The following is an 18,920-nucleotide window of genomic DNA, read 5'->3' on the forward strand; positions in this document are numbered from 1 at the left end:
TACCTTTCTGTTTACTAATATTTTTAATATGTTGAGAAGAAAAAAAAATGCCCTGAGAATAAACTGATTTTCAGTTTCAAAAACTAGTATTAGCAGGGGCACCTGGGTGGCTCAGTCAGTTAAGCACCCAACTCTTGATTTCTGCTCAGGTCATGATCTCAGGGGTGTGAGACTGAGCCCATGTCAGGCTCTGCATTGGGCATGGAGCCTGCCTAAGATTCTCTCTCTCCTCCCCCGCCCAAAACAAAACAAAACAAAACAAAACAAAACAAAACAAAACAAGTATTAGCTTGTTAAAGGTTCTTTTTAAAAATTGATGATACTCTGATTAATTGTGAAAAACAAGATTCAGACAAGACTTCATAAAAATACATAGAAGTGTACAGACTTTAAAACTGTTTCTTATTTGGAGACACCACGTACATTACTGAGTCAATGGTGCTGTGAAGTGAAGTATTGACAGGGCATCTGTGCTCACTGATTTGGTAACTACAGTGACAGATTTAAGAAAGCTCACTGACGGACAAGCTGCCTTCTTGAAATTTAGTCTCTATCCTGTATTCCACTGCCCCTGCTGATCACCAAAAGCACCTCCATTTTCCTCAGCAGAGTACAGTCCACCGTGTAGAATCCACCGGCGGGGGGCTTACATCATCAGGAGGTACCTGGGGGTTTTCTTGAGCTAAAACCAGGTGAGCAAACACTCCGCACAATGCAGAGAAGCCCTACGGAAGACAACTGGGAACTGGTAGTGATGTCAGCCTGCTCAGGCCTTTAGGTGGGAAATGTCACAGAGGTACCTAGAGAAAGCAGTTGAGACAAGGAGTGGGGAAGGGTCGCTAGCACGGACTCTAAGTGAGAGACTGGGCAAAATCAGCAGCTGTAAGTTAATGGAGAGTAGAGTTCTTCCAGATAATCAAGCCAGTAGAGACAGAAAGGCTTCAGGCTAGGGTTGTGGTAAAAGGGTTACAAATAAGGAAAATGATTTATAAAGAGATATAAGGAAGGGGGAGGAGGCCGCGCAAAGCACTGGGAGTGTTTCTGAGAGGATGCTCTGACCACTACCCTCTAATTATTGTTTTGCTTTCTAGGAAGAAAAACAAGTCAGAAAAAAGGGTTTATAACTTAAATATAGCTTCTAAAAGGTAATAAACCCAATGTGATACCTCCTTCAGAAAGAGAAGCCAACAAAAAAAAAAAAACAACTTTATTTCTATTCATCTAATTATATTTTGAGAAATGGTTTTAGAGGGGAACCAGTAGAAATCAAGGAGAAGTAAGGCCTTCTGCCCAGATTCTTGCTCAAGCAGCATGTATGAATTTCAGTAAGCCATACCTTAACAATTTCTTCCCCACTGACATGCCGCAGCCGCCCTAGGATGTCCATGATCCGGTCTGGAAAAGCCTTCCATTTCAGCAGAGCAAGGAGGTCCACTAAAAAAGCAAGTGCAAAAGATGGTGAACACTGGCTATGTCAGAGACAAGCAAAGCCCAGACCCTCCCTGTCAGGTGGAGCCTAGAGGAAGAGAAATAGCCACAAGCACTACAATGGCCACTTTAGTGCTGATGTCAAGGCCAAAGACACATCTGTGAAACCTGGAGGTGCACTCCAGAGCTGCTAAAACCACAGGAAACCTTACAGGCTGCTATTGCCAAGTGGTTCCTCCAGCTTCAGGCGAAAAGAATGCCTCATTCTGGCATGAAAAAGCAACTAATTTCAGTCTCCCTTAGCACGCATCAGCAACAGCAAACCAGCCACTGAGGACAGAGAGGGCAGCCCCCTGCAGATCCCATCACCTACCATTCTGAGTGAGCTTGGTGGAGGAGAGCTGTGTGGAGATGAAGAAAGACTCTTTGGTGCTGCGCTGGAAGATGAGGCTGGAGGGGATGTTGGGGCAGCCATTGTAGTCCTCTTTGCAGCAGGGCAAGCCCAGGTACAGAGCATGGTTGTTAAACGTGCTGTTCTCATCGCACTGTAGGCAAAGGTAAGAGAACACAGAATGTTTTCTGAACCATGCCATGTGTAGAAAGCAGGTAGCAGGAGATTTTTTGATGTTGATATTTGCTCTCATCTTCCTGAGATCTTGGGCCTCAGGTCCTCTTAGAGGAGTCCTTTCTGTTTGGAAACGCCCCAGAATGGCTCATGTGCCTTTTAAAGAGAACATGATGGGGCAGGTGGCCTCCACCTGGTGTGCACGCAACTTTGGTGGCAGCTGCGCTGTGACGGCTGGCAGAACCATGATCTCAAATGGCAGGTCTCTGAATGTACTAGCCAAGGCCACAACAGCACAGAGGAGTTGGCAACAGACTTCCATTACTTGTGAAGTGGGAGGTGGGAAACAAAGGGCCTGCTGGCATTACTTGTGGGAGGAAGGCCACTGTAGTTAGAAGACAAAAGCCTGCCCACAGCTGTCCTGCTGTCATCCACCAGTGCACTACCCTGGATCCTTTGGCCTGCCCACTGAAAACCACCTAACTGAGAACCATGTGTGAGAGTGGTCTCCGGGGTGTGAGGGTTGAGGTGAGAGACAGCCAGGCTCCATACCTTGTACACATAGAGCTCATGGATGTCATCTGAGAGAGTGGTGCCATCATCCCGCATCAGGGGTGAGAATGCAAAGCCAAAGAGTTTCTTTTCCCCTTTGTCCTTTGCTGCAACCAGAGCTAAGTGTTAGTTGTTTTTGCGCCTCACTTTGCTTTTTAACAGAAATTCCCCTTGTGCTTATCACCTACATTCTTTACTTCTTTGTCCCTTGTTTTCATTAATTAGGTAGCTACCTGACTAAAGGAATGATAAGAAACGTACTGGACTGAGTTTCCATTTATATCCCAAGGTACACAGGCTACCTAGACTCAAATAGTAACTAGATTGCTGGTCTTGCTAAATCAGAGGCTCTTTAAGAAGCAGTTTGATATGTAGAAAGGAAACACCCAAAGGAGAATGACACTGGTAATTATCCAGTGTCTGGGTCAGACACCAGGAAGGGCCAGTACCAGACTCCATGGTTTGAGTCACTGTCTAAAGAGCAGCCTCTGATGACATCCCATCCCTGAGTACCCATTTATTCAGAAGTCCTCATTTTCTTGCCCCAGTAATAAGAACCCTCTGAATTCTCTTTCTGAGGAAAGAGTTCTGAGACAATAGAACATTCATATCCTCCAAGGAATGTGGAGAGAAGTCTCACTCACTGGAACAATGTCTGAACTCGAAGCGCAGATGGGAGCCCCGGAACCGGTCGATGGGGATGGGCAATTTGATAATCTCTCCCCAGCGAGGACTATTACTGTGGTAGAGGACAAAGGAGTGGTAGGAGCTCCTATTTGGCTCTCCTGAACCCAAGCTTATGCAATCCTGGAAAAGAGAAGCAAATAAAGTGTTATCTTCCTGGAGGAATCCTCTGGATTTCTCTGTGGCACTAGGACATTTTCTCCTTTGTGCAGGTCCCATTTTCCTACCAGGCCAAATCTACAAGATGAGAAAATTCATTTGACTTAAATTCAGTACTTTTTTTTTTTAAAAGATTTTATTTATTTATTTGACAGAGATAGAGACAGCCAGCGAGAGAGGGAACACAAGCAGGGGGAGTGGGAGAGGAAGAAGCAGGCTCACAGCGGAGGAGCCTGATGTGGGGCTCGATCCCAGGACTCCGGGATCACACCCTGAGCCGAAGGCAGATGCCCAACCGCTGTGCCACCCAGGCGCCCCTAAATTCAGTACTTTTGGAGACAACTGTATAGATGGTATAAAGAATCCACAGTCAACAATGCTCCTTCTTTTCCTTGGGACGGAAGTAACACACACACTGCTCAATCAACTGGAGGGAAGCTCAACAGTGTATCTGAAGCGCTCAGATGAACTCTTCATTCTCAGTCAGAAATGAAACAGTGAACTCCACGGGAGAAGTCAACTGTACATGACAATTTATCTGATCAGAGAATTAACTAACTTATAAAGTGGAAAGAGTTTGTTTTCTAATCTTCCTTACCCCAGTGTTGCACTGGCATTTTAGTTTGCCCTTGGCTGACCATCCTTGGATATAGATAAGGCAGAACCACCAGATTGAACTTGACCCCTTTTCCAAATACTGCCATGAAGATGTAGTCCCATCTTCCTGGAAGACAGGAAGCCTCAGGTAATGCAATCAGGAGCAGCTCCTTATCTGCACAAGGGTGGTGTGAGCAGCTGACAGCTCTGCTGATCTTGGCATTATCCATGCAAACAGTGGACATGCCTTAGTCTTTGAGGTAGGTTTTTAGAATTATGATTTTTTTTTAAAGATTTTATTTGTTTATTCAACAGAGATAGAGACAGCCAGAGAGAGAGGGAACACAAGCAGGGGGAGTGGGAGAGGAAGAAGCAGGCTCATAGCAGAAGAGCCTGATGTGGGGCTCGATCCCAGATCGCCGGGATCACGCCCTGAGCCGAAGGCAGACACTTAACCGCTGTGCCACCCAGGCGCCCCTAGAATTATGATTTTTTTTAGTGAAATCTCTACACCCAATATGGGACTCACGACCCCAAGATCAAGAGTCACATGCTCTTCCAGCTGAGCCAGCCAGGCGCGCCCCCCTTCTTTTTTGAAATTAATTTATTTCCTTGAAGTGGGTTTTTAAAATGAAATACAAATCATTGTTTCTACCACCAATTAAACATTTTCCTCTATTTCTGTCTAGCTTTGGGAAATGATTTTGACTAATTTTACCTTTTTCTTTCCCTAAAATGTGGATGATCATTCTTGTTCTGCCTACCTCACAAGGCTATTGTCAACATATAGGGGCGAGGTCTGTGAAAGAGTGATTCGTCTTCTATCAAGTGCTATGCAAATGATGCCTTGTCATTTGCCATTTAGCATGACATGACTGAGGGAAAAACTGACATACTGATAGTGGAAAAACAGCACTCTGGGTCTTCACTTTGAATGAAGAGTGACAGAATATATATTTGCATCTTTATACTGGCATTGGCTGGAAATAATCATTTAAAGCCTGACTCTGCTGTTCCTTGTCCCACACATAACTTGGTACCAGCAAGTGAGTGCTAAGTCCCACCCTTGACCAAAGAGCAAATGTAGCTTTATTAGCTTAAGGAACAAAAAGAGTGGGACCTAATAACAGTTACCAAAAGTAGGCAGCTTGATGCTAGACAGAATGGCAGAAAAAGTAACATGTAGGACAGAACTAGAGGGAATAGGTTTAAACTGGAACAGGAAAAATTGAGGTCAGACACTAGGAAGAATTTCTAAACAGGCTGTATGACACTGGAAGTCATCATCAAAACATACTGCAGGGTTACCCTGAAGAAAAGAAAAGGCAGAGAAGAATGTATATGTGGTGAGTTGAGTGAGTCTGCATGAGGAGAATGGATCTCTGGATAAAGTCCCCAGAATCACTGTAATTATTACAGGGTTAGCTTCCATTCCAAACTGACCGGCAAACCTTACCTTCAATATCTCTCCATCTGCGTAAAGCACATACATGGTCACTTCAATGTTCTTTTGTACACTCTNTCTTTCGAAATCCCCCTTCTCCAAGGTTAGGTATAGGTCATTGCGGATATCGCCTATGGGAAAAGAAATGCCATGTTTTTATGACCACAGAAGCCACACTGCCCCCATTTGTATGGGGACCCAATTTGGGTCCTCCAGGGTTCAGGTGGGTGCTCAGGGCATTGCAAGCTTGGTTAATAATGGTGGATATCTACCGATATCAGTGCAGCGGTACTCAGGTTGGTTAGTCATGTGCTAAGTCTGAATTCTAAAGGTGTTCACCATACCCTGTCCAGGGTGGGAAAAGGTGGGGCAGAAAATCTTCTCTCATATTATAGGTGACTAGTCAGTCTCTCTACCCTCCAGGAGAATAGCCAAAATCTGAGCCTTCCAAAGGGGAGAGATTTTAGGATCAACCGGAATAACACTTATTTTATCATGTCTATGTCTTAACTACTAATCCCTCCTCTTTTCCCTCCCCAAAAAATAAAAAGGTAGTTTCCCTTTTCTTCTATAGTTTTTCTTTTTTTCAACTCTTAACCCTTCTGTGTCTTTCTAGAGGATACGCTACTTTTTCCTTCTGGAAGCTTAGCTCCAAATCCCATCCCTTCCTGGAGTGCCAGATGGAGGTCACTGGACTGTCGTTTTTTCTTCTTTGTGTGGCAAGTGCTCTGGGAGCAGATTACTCTTCAGAATCACAAGTGCTAAAGCACTGGGATGACAATCTGTTGTGCTCTTGTTGCTTCCCTGTGCTCTGATTCCTGCCTACTTTGCCAATATCTGTTGCTCGGGACTGGGCAGGAGCAGCTCAAACTGCAAGCTGAAATGACCTAAGAAATGACCACATCTGCCTTTTTTAGGGGAATGGGATTGTCAGTTCATGTATAAGGAGAGCTCATTTGGGCTGCTCTAAGCTTCTAAATTTGTAACATGACCAGTTTTATTCATACATTTTAAAGAAGGGCTTTTGACTTTCTAAAAAAACCCAAAAACCAAAACCAAAACAAACCAACACAGTAAAGTCTGGGAAAAAATCTTTGAAGGAAAAAATGACAAAGGAAAACACACAAGGCCAAAGTGAAGATGTGTTAGCAGCCTGAAGAATTCAACTGAGAGGTGATGGAATGATTCACTTGCACAACAAGCAAATTCAGAATACTCTTTCTACCTCAGTTCTCAGCAAAAGTGGCACATCTAAAAATGTTCATTACTGGGAATCACAATGACATGAACAAGTATTGTTTTCTGGTTAGCAAGTGAGCTCTCTGGTTTGGAAGAATGAAGGGGGCGGGTAAACAGAAGGGGGAATGAACCACAAGAGACTATGGACTCTGGGAAACAATCTGGTTTGGTCAGATACATGATGATGGCTCCTTTTCTGCACAGACCACCTCTCTAATTAGAATCTCTTATGCATGAAATATGATAGACCAGGACTGGCACATACCGGGGTTTTGAGGTCTTCATGATCAGACCTTCTATTCTTCAGGTCGTCTTACTATACCAGGAATGCAGCCATGGCTATTTGGTTGCATAATGAAGCTCTTAAAATACTTCCACTCAGGTGGGGAAGAGCAGCCCCTAAGAAGCAATTAATTATTCTCTGACAGCCCAGAGAACTTTCTCTAATGTGTGAAAAACATCCTGTTCCCCAAATAGCCCTGAGGCTACCATGAAGAAAAAGGAAAATACGTTCTGAAAATCACATACAAATGCAACTAACTGCTGGATAGGCAGGACAGCTTAGAGGGTGTCTATCCCTGCAGTTCACACAGACTTGCTCTTGGGTGAGGAGAGCCTCTCCTTCAAATTTTCGTGAGTCTGGCTTTAATCTGCCTCCTTTGGACATCTCTGCTTGGGCCTTCCTAGCATATCATGAAAATAGCACTCAGGTGTGCAGGTAGGGTAGGAAAGGAAAGCAGAAGGGAAACTCAAATCCATCAGTTTTCTACTATGGGCAGGAGCTGAATAAAATCAGTCCTGAAAGTAAAATTCAAAATTAAATGGGAACTTTACTATAGGTAATTGCTATTATAATGGGATAAATGAGAGTTGGTTACACCTTGAATTTTTAACAATTGAAGCAGACATCTTAGAGCCTTCTTTTGATAAAAGTCTCTTAGTTACACATTAGCTTTTCTATGGAATTTAAGTAATTATTAAATTTCTAGGCTGATTTGGCATAAAGTGAATAGAGATTTTTAATGTCTAATCTAAAGAACAGGTACACTGCATAACTATTACTCTGGTTTAAACCAGCACTCTCTAGAAATTATTTAAGATAATCCACATGACTTGTAAAAGCAGATACTGGCCACCAGCAATAGTATTCTAGCTTGTACATTTTAAATTTCTGTGACTCTATACAGAAGTTAGCCATAAATAAACGTGTCCTTCAAATGAAACATTTCAACTTTTCCTAGCAATATACGATATAGAATACTCATACAAAAGTGGGCATTATCTTGGAGATTGATAATGACAGAATTGATCTGTGTTGATTTTATAGAGTGAGCCCATCGTTTCTGGGCAGCAACTCCACGGCATTGTAAATCAAAATGCCAAATCCAAATGGAAAGACTGAGCTGGATATTCCTACAGTTTTCATTCTCTTTGAATTTCCTATTTAAACAGAATGCCCTTAGTGATATCTTGCTGAGAAAATCTGTCAATACAAGTAAACATACCCTCTGAGTTACAGACTGAAGCAGCTTGATTTCATCAGATCTTTCACTGCTCTTTATTTGGAGAACAGACTTGCCTAAGACCAGGGCTATTCTCAGCAGAATGGATATTAGGCTGCTTTATGGGTTGCAATTTTGCAAATGATGGCCTCGATTTCGAGAACTGTGATAGTTAACGTTGCTGGGGACTTCTTGTCAAAAGCTCTCTGGGGGATCATTTAAATAGAGCTCTCTACTAATTCTCCTGGAACTAGGAGAAAACCTAAGAAGCAGCCAATGTGAAAGGCCCCTAGGATCTAATGACCCAGGCCTGCCTTACGGATAGCCTCCCAGTTTCCCTGCTCTTCAGCTGTCCCTGTTACATGTTATATGTTCACAAAGCCCACCAGTGGAATCATGCGTTTGGGTTAAGGCACTGTCTCCAGGAGGCTCCTGTACGCTTTAGCACCAATTGCAAGGAAATATTACCAGCAGAGTTTTGAGGATAGGCACACTACAATGAGGATGGGAACGAGAAGGCCTGAGCAATGGTTTGTGAGGTTAGACTGCAGACCACTCTGGCTGGCTATCTGCTAATCACCTAGGGAGCTTATTAAAACTAGATTTCTAGCATCTACCCCGTGAGATTCCAGTTCATCTTGGGCGGGGTTTGTGTACATACATTAAACAAACAAACAAAATCACCAGGTGATTCTGATGCTCTCTGGGGTTTAATGCCAGGGGACCAGACCATGGGGTTTGCTGGGAAGACGCTGATGAAATCTGGCTGGGTGTGGGGGGCTAGGCAGCTCTTAGGAGCACAGAGGAATGCCGAGAGGGTTCTGGGAAGGGGAGGTTTCTCTGTGGGGTGTGGGAGTAGGTATGATTGAGGGTGGCCCTGCCTCCCTTTGTTACGTGTCCTCTGCTTCCTGAAGTTAGCAGAGCATCTAACAGCATCAGCAATGCCTTATATCTCTGAGTGCTTAGCTCAGTTGACATGCAACAGAGTTTCTGGATTGGAAAGATGAATGAATGAGGCTATTCTTGTAGGAGGGCCTCTGAATATATTGTCTTTGTCCTTTTCAGAGTCCGCCAGAGTAGTCAATGCCAGCTGTTGGTAGAGCTGCATGCCAGGAGACTAGGGACTTACGAGGAAGCAGAGGTGGGCAAACTTTCTGTAAGAAGCCAGATAGTACATATTTTCGGCTCTGTGGGTCACACAGGTTTCTGTTACATGTTATTTTCACAACCCTTTTAAAATGTGAAAAAACATTCTTGGCTGGAAGGTGGTACAAAAATAGGCTGCTGGCTGGATTTGGCCCAGGGACTACAGTTTCCTGATACCTGGCTTGGAGTGTTTATGTGTCAAGAACAGCTTCACTACACCACCACGACACATCAAAAATCTAGATTCTTATAAGTCCCCATAGGCAGCTGCTGGGAAGGAGCAAGGTAATGAACCTGAGGCCACCTTATCACATCAGGGATTGGCCTGGAACATTCTGGGGTCTTAGAAGGAAACTGTTTTTCAGCTACCAGAAATCTTAGGGCGCTGAGCACTGTGACAGAGCTGCAGCCAACAGTGACAAAGGACTGTACGCCTCATGGCCAGGTGTGACCCTCTGAAGACCTGCATCCTAGTATGCCACTGGAGAAACAGAACTCACAATGTGTTTGCACCTCTCTTCTAAGACTCTAGCGGTTTCAGAACTGCTGAGGTCTGGCTCAGGCACCAGAGCATCTGTTAGCAGGAGAATCTCCTGCCAGACACTCCAGCCTTACTAGGAATTTTGGGGCCACATGGTTCCAGCCTATGTGGAATTCTATCCCAGGAGAAATGATCCAGGACAGCCCATACAGGTTTGGGTGCTCAGACTCGTTTGGATTCTTTATTATATTCATGTTCCTTCTGTATGAATTAGTCACACCACATATTAAGAGGCTTTGGGTTTAAGGATACTAGTATTTAATACTAGTTATTTATACCTTGTCTACTTCTAGATAGGATTAGGAAGGATAGTGCTGTCTTTCCCTGAAGACCATGTGAAGCTAGAGCTAACCTTCTCTCGGCAGACACAGCAGGCTGCTCAGGATGCACCAGTTTTATCTCTTGGCAGAACAGGAGTGAAGTCTCCTGACAGCACCATGGAGACATGGAGACATTAACCACCATACAAGTCAGACAGTTTCACGCATATGACCAATGTTTTATTTTGTTGTAGTTCTTATTTTAAGTAAGAGACCTTATCCCCCAAAAAAGACTCTTGGGAGGACTTCTTTAGAACCCAGGAGAGATGGGTTCTTTACTTTTAAATCGTGTCTTCAGTGTCACACTTCTACTGGTTTCTACTGTTACAAGGCCAGTGATGTTCTCTGCTCTACCAGGAAGATAGGAATGGGCATAGTATGACATCATTATATATGGCTATTCCTTTCTTGGGTCAAGGATGTGATGATCTCCCAATCTGTTGTGGGACCAGATGTGATCATTCCCAAACCATCCCTGAGATATTGTGAAAGCCTCATTTGACTGACCACAGTCCTATAAATCTACTTGTGGTAAATACTTTCATCACTCCCTTTGAGGAGACCTTTTTTTTAAAAGTCATGTCTCTGTGGGTTTGCCTTTTGTGTGAGATGTGTCCAACAGAGTTGGAAAGACAAACTTTCTACCTTTCTAATTCTGTGTAGCCTGGGATAAGCACCTCTCATTTTCTTTTCAGTGGAAGTAGCTGATGTGTCTTCTAAAACTCTTTCCCTGTAGCTATACACCTAGTTCTTGTGTTCTTAGTTTCCTCAGATCTTAATACCTAAAATAATACACAGTATTCTAGGCTAGGCTGGTAGCTTCTTTTTTTTTTTTAATGTCTTGTCAGTTACCCCAAAAGGCGAGGCTGATGAAGGATTAATAATGTACATGATACCCCACCCCAGTATTGCAACATTCCATGAAACAAATGAAGATGGAAACAAAGCAGGCAAAAAGCAGACAGGGCACACAAAAGCAGGAACTTACACCCAACTATCTTCATCTCTGCACCAGAAAGAAAGGGGCGAGAATGAGGGGACAGCACAGAGAGAGACAAAGAACAATTAAGACAAACAGGAAAAGAGAAAAAAACAAACAAACAAACATCACTTGCAGGTCGGTGATGAAGCATGCACTTTTTATCAAGGGTCAAAGCAGAGGACAGAGTGTATTTCTGAGCACAAGGGCAAGAGTCAGAGGGTCCCCTAGAGGGATGCCATGCCTGCAGAGCTGCCTTCTAAGGGCAATTTCGGAGCAACCCGGGGAGGAGCACTCCTTGTGCCAGGGCTGACTCAGGGAGGGACAAAACAAAGATATTTCCTAAGGCAGAGTCCCTCCTAGGACATGGTTCTTGAAAGGGGTCCCAAACTAGCGGCATTACCATCACCTCAGAGCTTATAAGGAATGCAAATTATTGGGTCCCACTCCATTCCTACTGTATCAGAAACTCCTGGGGGTGGGCCCAACAGTCTGTTTCTCCAAGCCCTGCAGGTAACTCAAGTCAGAGAACTACTGCTTTGGGAAAAACCTAGTCCTCAGCCAGAGCACATTAAATCAAAGGGTGGGTTTCTTCTGACAAGATGGAAGACCATGTCACTCATACGAAATTTGACCCATATTGCCCACAGGAAATGAAAACCCTTAAAAATTCAAGACTTAGGCAATAAAATGTAACTCCCATAGACCCATGACAGAACTCTGTATTCCTACTGACTCCAGGGAACAGGCTTTATAGGAAAGCTACGAACGACAGAGTGATGCAGAAGGTGGTGGCACGGGTCTGCTGGCTCGGGCCTGGTCTGCAGGAGGGCACAGCCTCTTCTTTAGCAAACGGTTTTAAATCATTCCTTTCAGTTGACAGTCTTTTGGCCAGAAGTTTTCTTTTGGCTACTTCGTTGGGAACAATGTTAACTCCAACTTGTTCATCTGGAACACTTGTCCTGCTCTAGTCTTTCCTGCCCTTTTTCTTAAAAAGAAAAATCTAGGAAAGGAGTTATTAGCTTTTGAACTGAACTAAAATGAGTTTGGAGAGAAGGAGGAAGTACCCACAGGAATATGGTGACCAACCAATAAAAGGCTGTGAGTGCTCGGTTTCAAAATCAGGCTCAAAATCCCATGTCTATTTGTTTCTCTATAATCAAGAATGTCATCTCCTGGTTGGTGTGCCTTCTTTGGGACCTCCCAGGGCACCAGTAATAGCACTCCTGCCTCTTGCTCACTACCACGGGTCATGAGCAGAGCTGGATGGCTGTATAGTCAGGACCTCAGCTGCAGCACAGAGTAGCACATCTCTGGTTCACAGCAGCCACGTGGTGTGTTACACACCCATGGAAAACAATGGGAGACCATCAAAGAGACCTTTTTCAAAATGGTATGTTGGATACTGGTGTGGCTAGACTGGTTGAACTCTGTAACCTAAGTGTTGAAATGTTCACAGTTACTGACATAATTCATTGCTTTGTTCATTTCTCATATGTATGTCCATGTATCAAGAAGCTGCAGCTTCTTGTAACTTGGTCATACCAGCACTATATGGGCTGAGGGAGTGCTGCGGCCCAGGAACAGCATTCCCACAGGTGAAGCGTGGATCAGCTGTAGGAAGTCTCACCAAGGGACTTCAGAGCATATGGTTTCCCAAGATAGGTTGACTGCAGTGTAAAGCGTTCATGTACACTTTTCCTGTTGCTCCAGAATCTGCAGACCAGCCCTATCACCATGCCTGAGAATGGCAAACTCACTCCGATGATATCTTGGAGTGCATTAAGAGGTCTGTCAGTCAGTTGTTAGTTCACAACCCTGGAAGTGGCCATCTGCAAAAAACCTCTTTCCTCAGGGGGAAGAAGGATAGAGGAGGACACAGATTATGCACAAAGGACTGCATCCTGCCTGTGAACCAATCCTTACTTTCCCCTCTAGCACTTAGTACTCAAAGGCAGACAACGCAGGGAGCAGCATACTCACAGACCTGGCCTGGACCTTTCAGGATTGCAAATCATATGATGGTCCCCTCGCTGCCCAGTGCAGGAAAAGCTCCCTCAGCCTTAGCTTGTCCCGCCAGTACCTGACACAGTTGACTTCCCCCGACATGTCTAGCGTACTTGGAAGTCCTTTCTAAACCTGTGTGTCAATGATGCAAAGACATGTGGGATGCTCCCCAAAGATAGTTCTTTCTTAGGTGAGGCTTAGACAACGTAACTCCTGAAATCAAACCTTGCTTAAGAATTGTTTTGACTGAAGTTTGTTCCTTTTTAGTCTCTGTTCACTTGGTTTTAATCTTTGACTGTGAAGGCTAAGAGGAAAGAAATGTCTAAATCTCAGGCAAACAAGTTCTGAAAAGAAAGGAAGGACTTTAAGTGTATCTCTTAGAATATATTACTCCACCTCATGAGCCTGGATATCTAACTTAAAAAAAAATCACCAGATCAATTTTGGTAACCACCTCTTCTTTCTTTCATGACATTTTGCCAGGAAGCCAGGACTATGCCTGGGCTCTTCTTGTCCTGACAACCAGGGCTGAGGAATGGTGTCAAGACAGGATGGAAGAAATGTCCTATGAAGGACATCGCTCTACAACAGTCAGATGGGGGCCCTTCATAAGCATGAAGTCTCCCTAGCATTTAAAGAGAAACATGGACTTGATTGAGCCGCCCAGGTCTCCCCTCCAAAAGATCTTTGTGTGTGCTTGAGCAGGAGATGAGATGCAGCTTGCTCTGCATTCAGTGTCTATGGGGAGGGGATGCAGGCAAGAGAAAACAGGTCCAGGCATAGTGAGGGAAGTTGGAAGGCAGCTGGAATCCGTCACATGAGCCTTCTCTGTGCTTAGGTCATACCCTCTTTGGGTACTGCTGACAAATTATTTCCAACAAGGGGATTTACGGCACCATGAAGAACTCCAAATAGTTGATACATAGAGTGGCCACAAGCAGTTCAGTCTGGCCTGCCCTGACTCTTTCAAACGGAAGCAAACAAGCTTTTACTGGACCATTAAAACTCAATGGAAAGGGTAGGTCCATTTCTCCTGTAATTTATTCAGAAAGCCCTCTATTTCCCTGTTCTGATTTCCCTTTCTTTGTTCATATCTCCTCTGCTTATCAGACCGCCTGCACTCCATCTGAGCCACACCTCTATCCTTCCCTCACTCCCTACAGTCCGCTTGGCTCTGATGGTCTATTTCAATCCACTTCTCTTTGCCTGCATCGACCTGACTAGGAAACATGAACCTGGGACTGACCTTCTAGAACCACACTTGAGCGTCGATGCATTCCCACTTTCTGCTCTGGCTTTCCACTGGCCATTAGATGAGAACAGTGAGCCAATCCCTGAGAAACTGGCTAGGTAGCACTATTCCCAGTGTCTAACATACCGTTTGCCTGATACATTGTTTTCTGATACATTAAAATGTATCTGCTTTTCCTACATGAATTGGATTCATCAATACTACAGGCACATATTTTGGTGTATTCTTCCCCTTCCCTCTCGTGAGCCGAAGAGAGTATAAGGCATCCCCATGAAGAGTTCCATGTTGGTTCCTACCATCCAGATTCTACAGGAGACAGCAAAGCCCATCTGCTGGATTGTCATGTTGCATGGGTGAATATGATGTGGGGGCTTCTGGAAAAGAACAGATGCCAACAAAGGAGCCACTGACTACAGACTGTAGTCAGCAACCTGACTTGGATTCAGAGGCTTTTAATGGCTGCAGGGCTCCTCCCCAGCATAGTTCACCATCTGCTCATGAGAGGAGCACCAGACTCCATCCTTCTAACCCTTCTCCCAACCCAGCCCCAAGAAGGGCTGCCTACCTGGCATGATGACATCAGGAAATCCCAATTTTCTTGTAATTGCCAATCCCCTATTAAATATCATGGGGTTTTCTCTCCTAATCTGTTCCATGTCTCCGCGAAGAAGCTGCAGAGAAATGATAAGACCTGCAAAAACAAAAGCATTTTCTTACTCAGAACCACATCTCCACTCTGTACTATAGTACTAGAAAAGACATAAAGAGTCATTTTTTTTTTCTGGAGGAAAATATGCAAAGCTCAGCATATTTCTTGAGAAAAATTTTGATGCAGAAAGTATATGCTATTCTAAAGAAACATTCTAGAAAGCCAAAGGGTTTTTTTCGTTGTTTCAAATTTTTATTTAAATTTTAGTTAACATATAGTGTAATATGGTTTCGGGGGTAGAATTTAGTGATTCATCACTTACATATAACACCCAGTGCTCAACAGAACAAGTACCCTCCTTAATATCCTCTCCAGCAATCCTCAGTTTGTACCCTATAGTTAAGAGTCTCTAGGGAGTGCCTGGGTGGCTTAGTTGGTTAAGCATCCAACTCTTGATCTCAGCTCAGGCCTTGATCTCTGGTTTATAAGTTCAAGCCCTGCTCTAGGCTCCATGCTGGGTGTGGAGCCTACTTAAAGAAAAAAAAAAAGAGTCTCTTATGCTTTGCTTCCCTCTCTTTCTTTTTTCCCCTATGTTCATCTATTTTGTTTCTTAAATTCCACATGAGTGAAATCATATGGTATTTGTCTTTCTCTGACTGACTTATTTCACTTAGTGTAATACCCTCTAATTCCATCCATATCATTGCAAATGGCAAGATTTCATTCTTTTTGATGGCTGAGTAATATTCGTGTGTGTGTGTGTGTGTGTGTGTGTGTACAACATCTTTTTTATCCATTCATCAGTTGATGGACATTTGGGCTCTTTCCATAATTTGGCTATTGTTGATAATGCTGCTATAAACATCGGGGTGCATGTATCCCTTCAAGTCAGTATTTTTGTGTTCTGGGTAAATACCTAGTAGTGTAATTGCTGGATCGTAGGGTACTTCTATTTTTAACTTTTTGAGGGAGCTCCATACTGTTTTGCAGAGTGGCTGCACCAGGTTGCATTCCCACCAACAGTGTAAGAGGATTCCCCTTTCTCCACATCCTCGCCAACTTCTGTTGTTTCCTGTGTTGTTAATTTTAGCCATTCTGACGGTGTGAGGTGACATTTCATTGTGGTTTCAATTTTTATTTCCCTGATGATGAGTGATGTTGAATATCTTTTCATGTGTCTGTTGGCCATCCGGATGTCTTCTTTGGAAAAATGTCTATTCATGTCTTCCGCCCATTTCTTAACTGGATTATTTACTTTTTGGGTGTTGATTTTGATGAGTTCTTTATAGATTCTGGATACTAAACCTTTGTCAGATATGTCATTTGCAAATATCTTCTCCCATTCTGTAGGTTGCCTTTTAGTTTTGTTGACTGTTTCCTTCACTGTGCAGAAGCTTTTTATCTTGAAGAAGTCCCGATAGTTCGTTTTGCTTTTGTTTCCCATGCCTCCAGAGACATGTCTAGCAAGAAGTTGCTGGGGCCAAGGTTAAAGAGGTTTCTGCCTGTGTTCTCCTCTAGGATTTTGATGGTTTCCTGTCTTACATTCAGGTCTTTCATCCATTTTGAATTTATTTTTGTGTGTCCCCCTGCACTCTGCTGGTGCCTTTTTTCCCCCAGGGCCAGTGTGGTTGAGAGTCAGAGTAGCAGCACACCTCTCCCCAGTAAGACCAGCACAAACCATCCCCACCCCTGCTCCACACACACCAGGTCTATGGATCACAGAGTGCTGCACAACTTCAGCTCTAGTGGAAATAGGACCATCTTGTCTTAGGTTAAAGACTGTCCCATAAAAAAGTAATTGCACAAACTGACATTTGTGCGGAATATTGGGAGAGTCAGCAACCTGGCCCCTGTCTCTCTCCACCCCCATCCCTGCAAAAGAGCTGGATGAGGATTAATAACGTAAATTAAACTCAGCCCTAGATATGTAAATAAGGCTCATTTAAAAATACATAGAAAACTAATATGTCAACTGTTCCGCATATGAGTGAAATCATATGGTATTTGTGTTTCTCTGACTGACTTATTTCACTTAGCATAATACCCTCTGGTTCCATCCACATCCTAGCAAATGGCAAGATTTTATTCTTTTTGATTGCCAAGTAATATTCCATTGTATATATATACCACATCTTCTTCATCCATTCATCGGTTGATAGATATTGGGCTCTTTGCATAATTTGGCTATTGTTGATAATGCCGCTATAAACATTGGGGTACATGTTCCCCTTCGAATCAGCATTTTTGTACCTTTTGGATATGTACCTAGTAGTGAAAACTTAGTTCTTCTTAATAACTTTGGAGACTGCCATGCCTTGGAGTGGCTTGACACTGTTGTTTAAGGCCCACTTTCTATTTACAACAAGGCTTTGGAAGTTAAAAAACAAAGAAGGTTATGTAAAAGAGATTATGAGATAATTGAGAGGTTAAAACTGTCAGAAGAAACATGATTCTATGTAAATTTGAAAGCTATCTTCAAAAAAGCTCAGAGCTTTTAAATAGTGCTTCTAATTTCATCAAACAATGTTCAATTTAGAAAATACAATCTTTCTAATGTGTGGAATTGCACCAAGATTTAGATAGAAATTAAACAGTTTTAAAAGAAAAGGAGGGAAAAGGAAAAGAAGTTGAGCTAAGATAAACGCTGCTGTGAAATAAAGATTGCCTATTCCGGTTCCTGAATGATATTGGCAGATTAATCACTGATTCTCATTAGCATCAGGCCTTCTTGGTGATGCTAATACTGAACAGGAATAGAAAAAGTGATTATTAATATTTGTCTTTTATTTTTGGCTGGGGTATGTATTCTTTGTTCAGGAAAACACGGACTTCACAATGTGACAAACCCTGCAGCAATTTTGTTCACTCTGGATTTTAACTGGAACTCAAGTTACCTATCAAAGCACATGGAATCCACTTTAGAAAGAACAGAAAATGCATTTTGGTTGGAAGTAATTAGGAAAGGTCTCAAATTATCACAAGAAGAAATAATAGAAAGTGACTGGGGAGGAGAATAAATGTTTGTAGGGAATTGAACTTTACATATGGCAACTGATCAGCACAAATTCCCTGAGGTCTGTATGATCAGCAGCAGCAAGCGCAACACGAAGTTTTCTAGCCAGAGAAGTATGTTACCATGGCTGGCGCTGGGGGCAGAATACTTGGCGCTGGACTTGCGGATGATATTCTCGTGGATCTGGGACCACTCACTCTCGTTGTTGCACCTGCAACAGAAGGACAGGCATTATGGCTCTCAAGGCTTTTCGACATCTGGTCTGCTGTTCCAGCTGAAACGCTAACTTTGAAGGGTAACTTCATACTCCCTTTCCTATGTTTTACTAAATTAGACAAAGCTTGTTTTCTGTTAAGGCCCATAGAAGATTCCCACTTGGGGAAAGTGTTGAAACTCTAAAATGAATCTCAACAAATATTTTAGGTGGCAAAATATCCTATTCTCTGAAGTAGCACTCTCCCACATGACAAGTTTTTCTCTTCTAGTTCTTTACACACATGCACACACACACCCACCAGGCTCCAGAGGCAAGTTCCTGAGAGGGAAAATAACAGTTCCTTTTGACAACGACTACTGTTTAGAAACTGCCATGCCTTGCATTGGCTTTGTACCATCATTTAATAGTCATTATACTGGCCCCGGAGGAAAATCCTGCTAACCTCAGGGCAGTGTGGATATTTACTTGTGGCTGTTTCAGCCACACCAAGAGAGGAAGAAAAGTTTAGGAGAGTAATGAGTTTGATCCACCGTGAAATCCTCTTTAGTCAAGGGGAGGGAGAGCTTAGCAGAGAAGGTTGAATGTTGAAACATACAAAGTCCTTCCCAAGGGCTTCAGGATTGGGA

The 18,920-nt window shown here is 43.3% G+C and overlaps 1 protein-coding gene across 1 annotated transcript in view; it reads right to left on the reverse strand.

Annotated features, from left to right (window-relative positions):
• Positions 1–18,920, reverse strand: part of DOCK3 (dedicator of cytokinesis 3) — a gene marked incomplete at its 5' end in the record, with an annotated part of 534,371 nt that overhangs the window by 86,913 nt on the left and 428,538 nt on the right. The window contains 7 exons of the mRNA XM_040628234.1: positions 1,337–1,434; positions 1,802–1,973; positions 2,546–2,652; positions 3,190–3,352; positions 5,442–5,560; positions 14,981–15,106; positions 18,200–18,288. Coding sequence (XP_040484168.1) covers positions 1,337–1,434; positions 1,802–1,973; positions 2,546–2,652; positions 3,190–3,352; positions 5,442–5,560; positions 14,981–15,106; positions 18,200–18,288 — 874 coding nt within the window. The remainder of the gene's footprint in view (positions 1–1,336; positions 1,435–1,801; positions 1,974–2,545; positions 2,653–3,189; positions 3,353–5,441; positions 5,561–14,980; positions 15,107–18,199; positions 18,289–18,920) is intronic.

This window comes from Ursus maritimus, unplaced genomic scaffold (assembly GCF_017311325.1).
Source record: "Ursus maritimus isolate PB19 unplaced genomic scaffold, ASM1731132v1 scaffold_14, whole genome shotgun sequence".
NCBI lineage: Eukaryota > Metazoa > Chordata > Mammalia > Carnivora > Ursidae > Ursus > Ursus maritimus.